Source organism: Neofelis nebulosa, chromosome 15, assembly GCF_028018385.1.
Source record: "Neofelis nebulosa isolate mNeoNeb1 chromosome 15, mNeoNeb1.pri, whole genome shotgun sequence".
NCBI lineage: Eukaryota > Metazoa > Chordata > Mammalia > Carnivora > Felidae > Neofelis > Neofelis nebulosa.
Genome location: NC_080796.1, coordinates 28,806,997 through 28,821,524, shown reverse-complemented (window position 1 = coordinate 28,821,524; position 14,528 = coordinate 28,806,997). Strand labels below are relative to the sequence as shown.

General features: G+C 39.5%; 1 protein-coding gene across 3 annotated transcripts in view; it reads left to right on the top strand.

Moving 5' to 3' along the window:
* The window catches only part of HMCN1 (hemicentin 1), a 481,286-nt gene that overhangs the window by 369,405 nt on the left and 97,353 nt on the right, over positions 1-14,528 (top strand). For all 3 annotated transcript variants that reach the window (XM_058700608.1, XM_058700606.1, XM_058700609.1), the window contains 2 exons: positions 7,774-7,961; positions 9,150-9,246. In XM_058700608.1, the coding sequence (XP_058556591.1) occupies positions 7,774-7,961; positions 9,150-9,246 (285 nt within the window). The remainder of the gene's footprint in view (positions 1-7,773; positions 7,962-9,149; positions 9,247-14,528) is intronic.

Here is a 14,528-nt window from a genome sequence, read left to right as displayed (position 1 = left end):
TATCATGTCATCTGCAAAAAGCGAAAGCTTGACTTCATCTTTGCCAATTTTGATGCCTTTGATTTCCTTTTGTTGTCTGATTGCTGATGCTAGAACTTCCAGCACTATATTAAACAACAGCGGTGAGAGTGGGCATCCCTGTCGTGTTCCTGATCTCAGGGAAAAAGCTCTCAGTTTTTCCCCATTGAGGATGATGTTAGCTGTGGGCTTTTCATAAATGGCTTTTATGATCTTTAAGTATGTTCCTTCTATCCCGACTTTCTCAAGGGTTTTTATTAAGAAAGGGTGCTGGATTTTGTCAAAGGCCTTTTCTGCATCGATTGACAGGATCATATGGTTCTTCTCTTTTTTTTTGTTAATGTGATGTATCACGTTGATCGATTTGCGAATGTTGAACCAGCCCTGCATCCCAGGAATGAATCCCACTTGATCATGGTGAATAATTCTTTTTATATGCTGTTGAATTCGATTTGCTAGTATCTTATTGAGAATTTTTGCATCCATATTCATCAGAAATATTGGCCTGTAGTTCTCTTTTTTTACTGGGTCTCTGTCTGGTTTAGGAATCAAAGTAATACTGGCTTCATAGAATGAGTCTGGAAGTTTTCCTTCCCTTTCTATTTCTTGGAATAGCTTGAGAAGGATAGGTATTATCTCTGCTTTAAACGTCTGGTAGAACTCCCCTGGGAAGCCATCTGGTCCTGGACTCTTATTTGTTGGGAGATTTTTGATAACTGATTCAATTTCTTCGCTGGTTATGGGTCTGTTCAAGCTTTCTATTTCCTCCTGATTGAGTTTTGGAAGAGTGTGGGTGTTTAGGAATGTGTCCATTTCTTCCAGGTTGTCCAATTTGTTGGCATATAATTTTTCATAGTATTCCCTGATAATTGTTTGTATCTCTGAGGGATTGGTTGTAATCATTCCATTTTCATTCATGATTTTATCTATTTGGGTCATCTCCCTTTTCTTTTTGAGAAGCCTGGCTAGAGGTTTGTCAATTTTGTTTATTTTTTCAAAAAACCAACTCTTGGTTTTGTTGATCTGCTCTACAGTTTTTTTAGATTCTATATTGTTTATTTCTGCTCTGATCTTTATGATTTCTCTTCTTCTGCTGGGTTTAGGCTGCCTTTGCTGTTCTGCTTCTATTTCCTTTAGGTGTGCTGTTAGATTTTGTATTTGGGATTTTTCTTGTTTCTTGAGATAGGCCTGGATTGCAATGTATTTTCCTCTCAGGACTGCCTTCGCTGCGTCCCAAAGCGTTTGGATTGTTGTATTTTCATTTTCGTTTGTTTCCATATATTTTTTAATTTCTTCTCTAATTGCCTGGTTGACCCACTCATTCGTTAGTAGGGTGTTCTTTAACCTCCATGCTTTTGGAGGTTTCCAGACTTTTTCCTGTGGTTGATTTCAAGCTTCATAGCATTGTGGTCTGAAAGTATGCATGGTATAATTTCAATTCTTGTAAACTTATGAAGGGCTGTTTTGTGACCCAGTATATGATCTATCTTGGAGAATGTTCCATGTGCACTCGAGAAGAAAGTATATTCTGTTGCTTTGGGATGCAGAGTTCTAAATATATCTGTCAAGTCCATCTGATCCAATGTATCATTCAGGGCCTTTGTTTCTTTATTGACTGTGTGTCTAGATGATCTATCCATTTCTGTAAGTGGGGTGTTAAAGTCCCCTGCAATGACCACATTCTTATCAATAAGGTTGCTTATGTTTATGAGTAATTGTTTTATATATCTGGGGGCTCCGGTATTTGGCGCATAGACATTTATAATTGTTAGCTCTTCCTGATGGATAGACCCTGTAATTATTATATAATGCCCTTCTTCATCTCTTGTTACAGCCTTTAATTTAAAGTCTAGTTTGTCTGATATAAGTATGGCTACTCCAGCTTTCTTTTGGCTTCCAGTAGCATGATAAATAGTTCTCCATCCCCTCACTCTCAATCTAAAGGTGTCCTCAGATCTAAAATGAGTCTCTTGTAGACAGCAAATAGATGGGTCTTGTTTTTTTATCCATTCTGATACCCTATGTCTTTTGGTTGGCGCATTTAATCCATTTACATTCAGTGTTATTATAGAAAGATACAGGTTTAGAGTCATTGTGATGTCTGTATGTTTTATGCTTGTAGTGATGACTCTGGTACTTTGTCTCACAGGATCCCCCTTAGGATCTCTTGTAGGGCTGGTTTAGTGGTGACAAATTCCTTCAGTTTTTGTTTGTTTGGGAAGACCTTTATCTCTCCTTCTATTCTAAATGGCAGACTTGCTGGATAAAGGATTCTTGGCTGCATATTTTTTCTGTTTAGCACACTGAAGATATCGTGCCAAGCCTTTCTGGCCTGCCAAGTTTCAAAGGAGAGATCAGTCACTAGTCTTATAGGTCTCCCTTTATATGTGAGGGCACGTTTATCCCTTGCTGCTTTCAGAATTTTCTCTTTATCCTTGTATTTTGCCAGTTTCACTATGATATGTCGTGCAGAAGATCGATTCAAGTTACGTCTGAAGGGAGTTCTCTGTGCCTCTTGGATTTCAATGCCTTTTTCCTTCCCCAGTTCAGGGAAGTTCTCAGCTATAATTTCTTCAAGTACCCCTTCAGCACCTTTCCCTCTCTCTTCCTCCTCTGGGATACCAATTATGCGTATATTATTTCTTTTTAGTGTATCACTTAGTTCTCTAATTTTCCCCTCATACTCCTGGATTTTTTTATCTCTCTTTCTTTCAGCTTCCTCTTTCTCCATAACTTTATCTTCTAGTTCACCTATTCTCTCCTCTGCCTCTTCAATCCGAGCCGTCGTGGTTTCCATTTTGTTTTGCATTTCGTTTAAAGCGTTTTTCAGCTCCTCGTGACTGTTCCTTAGTCCCTTGATCTCTGTAGCAAGAGATTCTCTGCTGTCCTGTATACTGTTTTCAAGCCCAGCGATTAATTTTATGACTATTATTCTAAATTCACTTTCTGTTATATTATTTAAATCCTTTTTGATCAGTTCATTAGCTGTTGTTATTTCCTGGAGATTCTTCTGAGGGGAATTCTTCCGTTTGGTCATTTTGGATAGTCCCTGGAGCGGTGAGGACCTGCAGGGCACTTCCCCCGTGCTGTGGTGTATAACTGGAGTTGGTGGGCGGGGCCGCAGTCCGACCTGGTGTCTGCCCCCAGCCCACCGCTGGGGCCATAGTCAGACTGGTGTGTGCCTTCTCTTCCCCTCTCCTAGGGGCGGGATTCACTGTGGGGTGGTGTGGCCCGTCTGGTCTACTTGCACACTGCCAGGCTTGTGGTGCTGGGGAGCTGGCGTATTAGCTGGGGTGGGTAGGCAAGGTGCACGGGGGCGGGAGGGGCAGGCTTAGCTCGCTTCTCCTTAGGTGATCCACTTCAGGAGGGGCCCTGTGGCAGCGGGAGGGAGTCAGATCCGCTGCCGGAGGTTTGGCTCCGCAGAAGCACAGAGTTGGGTGTTTGCGTGGAGCGAGCAAGTTCCCTGGCAGGAACTGGTTCTCTTTGGGATTTTGGCTGGGGGATGGGCGGGGGAGATGGCGCTGGCGAGCGCCTTTGTTCCCCGCCAAGCTGAGCTCTGCCGTCCTTCCGGGGGCTCAGCAGCTCTCCCTCCCTTTGTCCTCCAGCCTTCCCGCTTTCTGAGCAGAGCTGTTAACTTCTGACCTCCCAGACGCTAAGTCGCGCTTGCTGTGGGAACACAGTCCGTCAGGCCCCTCCGCTTTTGCCAGCCAGACTCGGGGGCTCTGCTTGGCCGGCAAGCCGCCCCTCCACCCCGGCTCCCTCCCGCCAGTCCGTGGAGCGCGCACCGCCTCGCCGCCCTTCCTACCCTCTTCCGTGGGCCTCTCGTCTGCGCTTGGCTCCGGAGACTCCGTTCTGCTAATCCTCTGGCGGTTTTCTGGGTTCTTTAGGCAGGTGTAGGTGGAATCTAAGTGATCAGCAGGACGCGCGGTGAGCCCAGCGTCCTCCTACGCCGCCATCTTCCGGAACTCCTCCAGGAGCTCTACTCTTAAAACTTTCTAATTTCACATCCAAATGAAAGCCTTTCTTAGTATTTACAACTGAAGTCCTTGAATTGGATTTTCATGGCTTTAATTGGCCAAGCATGAATCACATTTCTACCTGTGAACCAATCATAGCAGCTAAGTGGGCTGTTTAAGGCCTAGTGTATGTGCCTATCTTTAGACTGCAGTGATCTCCATCTGAATGAATGAACTGAGAATGGAAGAAGTATTGTACCTTGAAGAGAAAAGAGAGGTGATGTCACTAGAAGCAGAAACAAGTAGTTGCTTCCATTAGAAGAGACTGATCTAGAGAGGTGGCAGTGGGAATGTACAGGACGCCATCAGCATGAAAGAGTTTAGATTTTATTCTGAGTGATTAAGAAAATGGTGGCAAGAATAACAAAAATAAAAGATGTAGGAAAACAACATTATTTGGGAAGAAGGAAGTCAATTTTGTTTTGGACATGTTGAATTTGGCATGTTACAAGATAAAGATACCTAGGTATAATATTGAAAGGGTCGTTGGAAATAAGAAACTTCAGCACAGAGAGAGACTGAACTAAGAATGTAGACTTGATAGTTATCCACAAACAGGTGACATTCAAGGGCATGAAATTTCCAACAGCAAGGCTTATAGATAGAGTAGGAGAAGATGAAAAGAAGTTTGTGGTGGGACTGTTAACAAGTAGGGAAAAGGAAAAGGAAAACAGAGTTAGAGAAGAAACAATCTGAGAAGTTCATGAAAAGCAGTAAACTACATACTATTCTATCACAGAATCCAAGGCATGGAAACGGTTATCAAGAAATGGATCTAGTATTGACCGCTAAAGCAAATTTAAGAAAAGTAAAACTGAAAAAGTCCATTTGGCTTTAAAACTAAGAAAGCATTGATATGATTCAAAAGATTGATTTAGATACTGTGGTATGGTACAAAGAAAGCCACAGGACAAAAGGATTAATCTTGAGCAACTAATCAGAAAGAAAACAAATATAGAGTACTGTTAAGACATTTTGCAGAGGATGGAAGAAATGGAGTAGAATTTTAGGACAAACAGCTTGTTTGAGAAAACATATTTAAGAAAGATTTGAGCTTGCTTATAGACCACAGAAGGTGATCCAACAGAACGGGACAAATTAAAATTTCAAGTGTGTGTGTGGATGGGGGAGGGTGGTGTGCAGGAATTGATGGACCAAGACCCTAGAACAGGTGAAAAATTCAATCTAGGAACCAAGACGGGTTAATTAGCCTTTCGTGGTAATGAATTGCCATTCATTGGAATGGTTAGGAGAGAAATGGGGAAATGCATATCAAATGTCTTTAGTCCTCTTCATTAACTATGAGAGCAAGAAAAACAGGGGCAGGGGTGTTTGGGTCTGCAGAAAACAGAGAAGTTTAGTGATTACCACCATAGAGGATGTGATGGACATCAACTGTTGAAATTAGAGCCATGTGACTCAGTTATTCCTTTCTGCAGCCACCCTTCCTTCCACAGCATCCCCAGTAACCTGGAGGTAGAGGTAAAATAATAATAATAATAATAATAATAATAATAATAATAATAATAATAATTAGTGTGCTCTATCTGGGTGGGGCGGGGTTGTGCCACAAGGTAAACAGGTATATATTGTGGAAGCACTGGAGGGTGGAAACTAGTGAGACAGAGCATGACCAAAATGACCCCTATGAGGTCTGGGCAGGGCAAGAGGGAAAATGATGGAATTTAGCTGATGGGTTGATTATAAGTGAGGAAAGATTAGAAAGGCTAGAGTTTTCAGTGCAAACAAAGAGCAGCTTAGGAAGGAAGCCTGAAAAGAGGTGGAAGAAAGAACACTAGAGTTCCAAATTCATATATTTGACAAGTATCTGTTGATTGCTCAATTATGTGCCAGGCACTAAGGACATAGTAGTGAATATCCTAGACATTGGTCCTTCTTCAGGGAGCTTATAACTTGCAAAGGGAAGAGGTGTTAATATTGAGTGGTCCAAGGTATGGCTGTCTAGGACTGGCTGACGTGGAGTAGAGATGAACTAATTAGGGTTGGATGGGTCATCAAGATAGATCTTAAAGTCTATGAGATAGTGTTAAGAAAAAAAATAAAATCAGTACTAACATCACCAAGAAGAGTGAAGGAGTATCCTAGACCACATGACTTAATTTGACCTAAGTTTGGAAAGAGTTTAGGGCACAGTGGAAGAATCTGATAAAGAAGCAAGATAATGTGGTATTGGGAAGGACTGGGAGTCAGTTAAATTGAAATGGAACCTGGGGGGTGAGTACTCAAAGGTAGATGTTCATCCCTTCAGGCTATTTTAGTTAAGAGGAAGTTGCACAGCATGATGGAGATAAGTTTAGAGAGCTGGAACAAAACGAAAAATAGAACCTGTACCCAAAATTCTGTCTAAATTAGGGATGTTTCACAGTGTTTGAGGCTCACCTTCTATGTGCTATTCCAAGGTTCTCTACTGAGAATGATTCTGAATGGTGTAAGCCAGCTGATGGGTCAACACAGCTGGAGGAGCAGGTCAAAGAAAGAGCTCGGGACCTCCGGGACCCCCTGATCGTTCAGCCCCAGGCAGAAGTTGAGGAAAACATAGAATCTTTATGTCCCAACATCCCATTTGTTTAGTTTTCCTGGTATTGGGGTTAGTGACAGGCGCATTTAATCTGAAGTTCAAGTTCAGTTTTTACTAATCTGCAGTTCAAGTTATATTTTATGTTATCTGGAGTATAGTAAAAATCATATAACTTTGAATGTGAAAATTTGCATTTAAAGTAACATTGAAATTCTAATATGTACCTTGTAGCCTTGGTTATTTTCTTTACAGACTTTCAGTGTAGTTTTTGAAAGACCCAAATACCACAGGACTGTATCTACATTAAATATATAGTCTTTACTGATTGCTAAAGTTATGGTACATTGTAAGAGAATGAAACAAAATAGCTAAGCTTTCCAAATAAAATAAAATGATTATTCACTTTGAAGATAAATTTTCTACATTTACAACAGCCAGCCAATACATGTGTTTCTAGTTTATGAAACATTTCCATTTTTTAAAATTTTATGGGTAATGTGATTTTTCATAATGGATTAGTCTAACATAAGATAGGTATGCACCTGGATTCTGTGGTATTATTTTAAATGCAAATGAATATATGTAGGAAAATCTAGAATGTGACTCCTCAAACTTCAGTGTACATCAAGATCACCTGAACAAATTTCTTGGCCTCTCTAAAGATGCCCATTGAAGAGGTCTGAGTGGGCCCCCCAAATTTGTCTCTAACCACGCTCCCAGATGATGCTGATACCATGGACACTGAGGCTGCAGAAACACACTTTAAGAAGCCCAGATAATTCCCTTGCAAAATGAAACCAAATCTGTACATTCCAAATACACTTTAAAGATGTAATTGATCTGGCTTGTCTAGGTGACCAGACTTAAATATTCATTCATGCAGATTCTACTTATATGTATGCTTGAAAACCCAGAAGGCATAGTGGAAGGGGCTGAGAGAGAAACAAGGTCAGATAATTTGGAGAAGGATTGGGATTGAGCTAAATGGGAATGAAAATCGTGGAAGAGGTTAGTCCAGGATAGGTAAACCCAAATTCACACCATTTTTATCATCACCCTAAGTTATTGGTGTAAAATGTTTCTTCTTCAACTTTGCTCTTCTGTTATCATGCCATACTTTTGAAAACTGCCACAAGATTAGAATAACTGAGAAAAGACCTTATCTCCTGTCATTATCTTTTTGTTGCAATCATTTATTAGTGCCACCGATTATTAAGGGAGCAAGTAGTGACCTTCCGGAAGAGGTCACCGTGCTGGTGAATAAGAAGACATTGATGGAGTGTTTATCCAGTGGCAGCCCCACACCAAAGAATTCCTGGCAAAAAGATGGACAGCCCTTGCTAGAAAATGGGCATCATAAATTTCTATCTAATGGAAGAATTCTTCAGGTAAAAGTAAAAAAATCTTATTTTTAAAAAGCTGTTTCACTTTGTATTTTATAAGAAGTCTTTTTCACTTTTAAAAGATACTTTTGTTGGTTTGTAAATATTATGTTTATAAAAATAACTAACCATAAGAAGAATGTAAAATAAAATTCTTTATTCTATACTCCCTACCAGAAGGGACCACTATTTTCTTTAAGTTTTTATTTAAATTCCAGTTAGTTAACATACAGGGTGATATTAGTTTCAGATATATGATTTAGTGATTCAACACTTGTGTACAACACCCAGTGCTCTTCACAACAAGTTCCCTCCTTAATTTGCATCCTCTGTTTAACCCATCCCCCTACCCCTCTCCCCTCTGGTAACTCAGTTTGTTCTCCAGAGTTGAGTCTGTTTCTTGGTTTGCCTCTTTCTGTTTTCCCTATGATCATTTGTTTTGTTTCTTCAGTTCCACACGAGTGAAATCATATGGTATTTGTCTTTCAGAGGTGGCCACTATTACACTTTTGTGTGAATTCTTACAAAAATTGTCTGTACTTTTGACACATGCACACCCCTAAATTTACTACAACACGGACCTTGTGATAAAAAACACATTATAAGTAAATTATTATAATCCTTTCTGTAGTCTATTTCTGATGATAAAATCCCAGGTGGTGTAAGGTTCCCTGTAGATCAACACTTCCCCTGTATTAGTAAAGAATTGGTAATAAATAATGAAAACCACATAAATATCCCAAATTGCTGTTCACTAGTGGCCATGTGTATATTTTTCTTGGGTGCCTTGGTGGCTCAGTTGGTTAAGCATCCAACTTAGGCTCAGGTCATGATCTCGCGGTTCATGGGCTCAAGCCCTGCGTCCGGCCCTATGCTGACAGCTTGGAACCTGGAGCCTGTTTCAGATTCTGTGTCTTCCTCTCTCTCTGCCCCTCCACACCCCCACCTCTCAAAAATAAATAAACATTAATTCTTTTAATTTGCCTTTTCTGATTGGAAATCTTTGGAAATAAATATTTGATTGACCTAATAAAAGCTGGCATCAGCACTATTATGCACAAAAATTTCTTTTTCTTGTGCTCGTCTGGTATTAATCAGAAAAGGTATGTGATATTTATTCTGAAACATAATGATGAATATGAAAAATTGCTTTATTAAAAGTTTCAGTTGAAATGTCTTCATCTTTTTCCTTAGATTCTGAACACTCAAATAACAGATATCGGCAGGTATGTGTGTATTGCTGAGAACAGAGCTGGGAGTGCCAAACAATATTTTAACCTCAATGTTCACGGTAAGAGCTCAGTTCCAATAACGTTTCTTAGCATACGCTGGAAAAAGCATGAAAACTGTCTTTTGGATTATGTGGACTTCTTTTGTATTTTTCACTTGAACAATGTGTGGAGTCTGCAATTTATTCAATCTCCTATGTTCTTCCCATCACAACCAGTAGGATTATAAAGTACAAATCTTCTAGGAAGCCTGTTATTATATTTTTTCAGTCCCTTAGGATAAACTAGTTACTTTGAAAGTGAAAAAAGAATCAAAATTTGAAATTCCCCCAAATTTTATGTTTTTATGAAGTTAGACCCAAATATAGCTCTTCTACTTATAAAAATTTACCCACTAACCCTGATCAGAACCAGTTTCTGTCCTCAAAAGTAGAATTAATGTTGAGTTATATCCTCTAGTACCATTAGGTATACTCCCTGGAAAAGAAAAAGTCATTTGGGTAGTTAAATAATTCTCAAAATCCATCAGTACACCTATATGCTAGACAATGCATAAATACTAATATTTTGGTAAAAAGCTATTGAGATACTATTTAGGCAAGTGTGGAAAAAAAGAAAGCAGTTGGATGCCAACTGCAAATGATTAATCCTATTTTCATGACCCACATCTGTTTGGGAATATTAAATTGGAAATGGTGAACAATCATCGTAAAAGATTTCTTTTGCATGTGGGATGCACACACAGAATTCTAGCCCATGTTGGAAATAGCTGAAATTTGACATTTCATGAAAAATTTATCCCTCCAAAATACTTTTATTTAGCATCATGGATATTCTTCCTTGGTGTGATTTGTAGGGAATATTGGTGTCCAGCCTCTTTTGGTGTTTCTGTAACAAATATTTGGAACATTTTTATCTTTGTATTCCCAGTACCTAGCACAATGGGTAAAACACAGTAGGTGCTTAATAAATATCTTCACAATTTTTTTTAATTAGTACATCTAAGCAACACACAAAACAATGTGCTGTGAATTCTCAGGAGTAATTAAATAAATATGATCATTGTTCTTCCTAATGCATAGCAAAAACACCTGAAGTGGGAACCTTGCTACCTGGAGAGGCGGCAGCCACTAGAGTTTACCCTTAAGGACTGGAGTTTGGGAGGGTGTTTCCTCGTTCACCAGTTAATGATACTTTGAACCCCAATTACAGTCAGGAACCCATACTTACAATTAGAAAATTCATTTTGGAGAGACATAATTTAAATTATCTTCACTTAAAACCATACCACTTGTTATATCCCACTACAGCAATGCTTGCTTCTTTTGGACTCTGTCTGCGGGCCCTTGGGTTTTCAGCTCTCTGTGTTCACTCTCCTTCATGTCCAGCTTAACTGTTAATGGAAGAGCATTTCAGCCACCTCTCTTGGTCTTTTTATTGCTCTTGTTCAGTAAAAGCTCAGCTCTGCATCTAACAACACAACATATCTTCTGCTTGATACCTACTAGGTGCTGTGCCAAGTTTTTACGTATGCTATTTCACTTACTTATCTCAATAATCCCGGGTGGTTGGTACCATTTTATACCTCTTTTACAGATGAAAAGGCTGAGGTCTAGTGAGATTAAGTTACGTGCCCAAAGTTACAGAACTGGCAAATACAGTGCCAGGATTTTAACTTAGGTAGTCTCATTCTAGAGGTTTTAAACTTAGCTATTTTGCTGTGTTACCTCTCAGTAAATTCCACAGCTGACCATACCTGCCCCTCTGACCATACCTGCACCTAGGTGGCTAACCATGGCTGGAGGAACTCTTGGAGTCAGGAACATCAGTGCCTATAAATTGATAGGTATCATCTTGAACTGGGCTCTCCATACTGCCTGGGCTCCTCCTCTCATGTCTGCTCCCTAGTGACTCTCTCTCGTCTTCATCCCTCTCTTCAGATGATCCCTGGCTTAGCGGGCTCGGGCTGCCATAACAAAATGCCAGAAACTGTGTGACCTAAACAAGGGAAATTAATTTTCTCACTGTCTGGAGGCTGGAAAGTACAAAATCAAGGTTCCATCAGGGTTTGCTTTCTGGTAAAGGTTCTTGCTGGCTTGCTTTGGCCACTTTGTCCCCACAAGGCCTTTTCACTTAGCACACATGGCCAGAAAAGCAAGGAAACTCTCTGATGTCGCTTCTTATACGGACAACAATCCTTAATATCAGGGCCTCACCCTTACAACCCCATAAGCTTAATTATTTCCTTAAGGGTACCATTTCTAAATACAGCCACAGTGAGGGTCAGGGCTTCAGTATACGAATTGGGAGTGGAAGGGCAAGGCTGGGTATGTAAACATTCAGTCCATAAACAGCCCCCTCTCGCTTTCTGTCAGTAAATGCCCTCACCTCCTGTTTTACAGAAAAAAGAGAAGGCAGAGCCCAGAAACCACCTCAAATTCCTACCATCAAATGGAGCATACTACCACCATCTGTTATTGCCACTTCTTTCCCCATTACCACAGAAGATCGAAGCATCCCTCTACCTTCCAAAGGCCAAAGACTAACTTGACTCTAGATCCCTGTCCACTGCCTCCTCCAAAATCTCATAATCTCCTCTCTTTCTCTTGAATATTGAAATTCTCCCTCTTTTTGGCTCCTTCCCAACAGCACTTAAATTTACTTATATCTTCCATTTTAATTTTTTTTTTAATTTTTTTTTGACGTTTATTTATTTTTGAGACAGAGGGAGACAGAGCATGAACAGGGGAGGAGCAGAGAGAGAGGGAGACACAGAATTTGAAACAGGCTCCAGGCTCTGAGCTGTCAGCACAGAGCCCGACGCGGGACTCGAACTCACGGACCGCGAGATCATGACCTGAGCCAAAGTCGGACGCTTAACCGACCAAGCCACCCAGGCACCCCTATCTTCCATTTTTAAACAACAACAAAATATTCCCCTTGGACTTAAACTTTCCCTTTAGCTGCCTCCCTCGCTTTCTCCCCAATTTCAAAACAAGCCTTTCTAATAACTGTATATATTTAATGTCTCCATTTCCTCGCTCCCACTCACTCATTCCACCACTGTATTCCAAATTTCACCTTCACATCACCAATGAAACTGCTCACTGAATTCATCAAATGACATCCTTATGTCCAAGAGGCACTTCCTGGATTTATCGTTTTTATTTCTGTGCATTTGACATTCTTGCCAGTATCATTTTCAAATATACTCTTCTCTTTGGCTTTTGTGACACCTATACCCCTTATTTATACCCTGCCTTTTGGGTGTCATCCCTGACTCCTTCTCCTCTTCCTTAAATTTTATCCTCAAAACATCAAGTCCTAAAAATTCTATGAAATGTCCGTAAGTCCATTCACTTTTCTTAATCCTTTTTGACACCATCCCAGGCATAGCTACCAACATCTGTCACACATTTTACAGCACTGGTCTCCTCACTGGCCTTTCTGAATCCCTTCTAGCCTCATAATTAGTTCTCTCCACGGTGGCCAGATTGATATCTTAATTTCTGATTAAAACACTCTGCAGCTCCCCATTCTTGAGGCTGTATTTCAGCATTCTTAATGAATGGGTCCTAGAGACCTTATAAGATCTTACCTTTGGGAACGCCTGGGTGGCTCAGTCAGTTAAGTGTCTGACTTTGGCTCAGGTCTTGATCTCACAGTCTGTGAGTTCGAGCCCCATGGCGGGCTCTGTGCTACAGCTCAGAGCCTGGAGCCTGCTTCAGATTCTGTGTCTCCCTCTCTCTCTGCCCCTCCCCTGCTCATGCTCTATCTCTGTCTCTCAAAAATAAATAAACCTTAAAAAAAAAATTAAAAAAAAAAGATCTTACCTTTCCTTAGTCCTTTAATTCTCTGTGCGTCTCCCCTAACTTTGTTCTTCAAACTCTGGTCACGCTAGTCTTCTAGGTGCTGTGTTCTTTTCTCCACTTGGACCTTTGTATATGCTGTGCCTTCTTTCTGGAAGTACACCCATTTTCTGTCTTTCACTTAACTTATTCTTGTTCATATTTCAGTATGTTCTTCAATGTCACTTCCTCCTCCTGATCCCCAGATTAGGATAGTTCCCTGTTGTTACCCACTCTTCTGATTGACTCTCATCACATTTGTAATTACGAGGCAGTATAAAACAGTGGCTAAGAATAAGGGCTCTTGAGCCAGACAACAGTCTTTAGGTCTCTTCCAGTAACTAGTTGTGAAGCCTTAGGCAAGATGCCAACTTTTCTGTCTCCACTTCCTTATCTCTAATATGAGGATAAGAACTGTATTTAACACATAAGGTTGTGTGGGGAGTCAATAGTATATGTGAAATGTATGTGTGATGGTATTTGTGCAGTGTTTAGAACAGTGCCGAGCACAGCATATCCATTCAAAAAAATGTTAGCTGTTATTTTTAGTTCAATGTCTGTCTTTAATGTCAAACTATTAACTCTATGTGGGCATTATCTATTACATTTTCACACTGCATCAGCACTTAGCACAATGTCTGCAATACAGTAAATATTTAATGAATGTCTAATAAATGAATAATGAATGACTATTAAAATTAATTGGTGAAAAATAAACAATCATGTGATAGTAAAAGAAATTTTGCCTTTTTGATGTTTTGCTTTTGTTTTTGATGTTGTTTTAAGACCTTCATCTTAATATAATGAGTGTTCTGTTAATTGCATTCATGTCTCTCATCATTGGCCTGAACAAGACCCACCTTTACTTTTATTTATTAATCAGTTCATTCATTTTTATGCCCATTTCTTGCTCCTGTTTACCCTTTCCTTTCATAGAAAACCATTCGAATGTGTAAGATATTATACCATCTATGTCTGTGTATTCTTATAAAACTCTATTCCATATGCATATGTTTTAATATGCATAAATAGCATTGCATTATTAATCCTATTCTTTTTTATTCCACTTTTTCTTTGCACTGCTTTTGCTTTTGGAAATCTTTTTTTGTTTTGAACAATAAACCATAACATTGTTTATTTCTTAAATTTTCTGCTCATCTTGAAAGTCACTTATTTACATCGTCAAAATAACCTGTATGATTTGTTGATAGACACCCTAAAATTAAATTTCTACTTTACTGTTGCTATACGCACTAAGATAAAACCTTAAATAAAAATGTAATATTAAATACAAGAATATTCAAATGTACTGAATAAAAAGTGCTGTTAGGTCTTTCTTTGTACATTAACAAAACCATATTAGGAATTGCCTGCTACATTTTACACATAAAATGCACAATAATTCTGTCTTTGAAAATTCTAGTATCCTCTTTCAATTGGGAAAAACAAAACTGATGGAAATTAGTTTGATGAGGGCATTAGGGAATTAGAAGAGA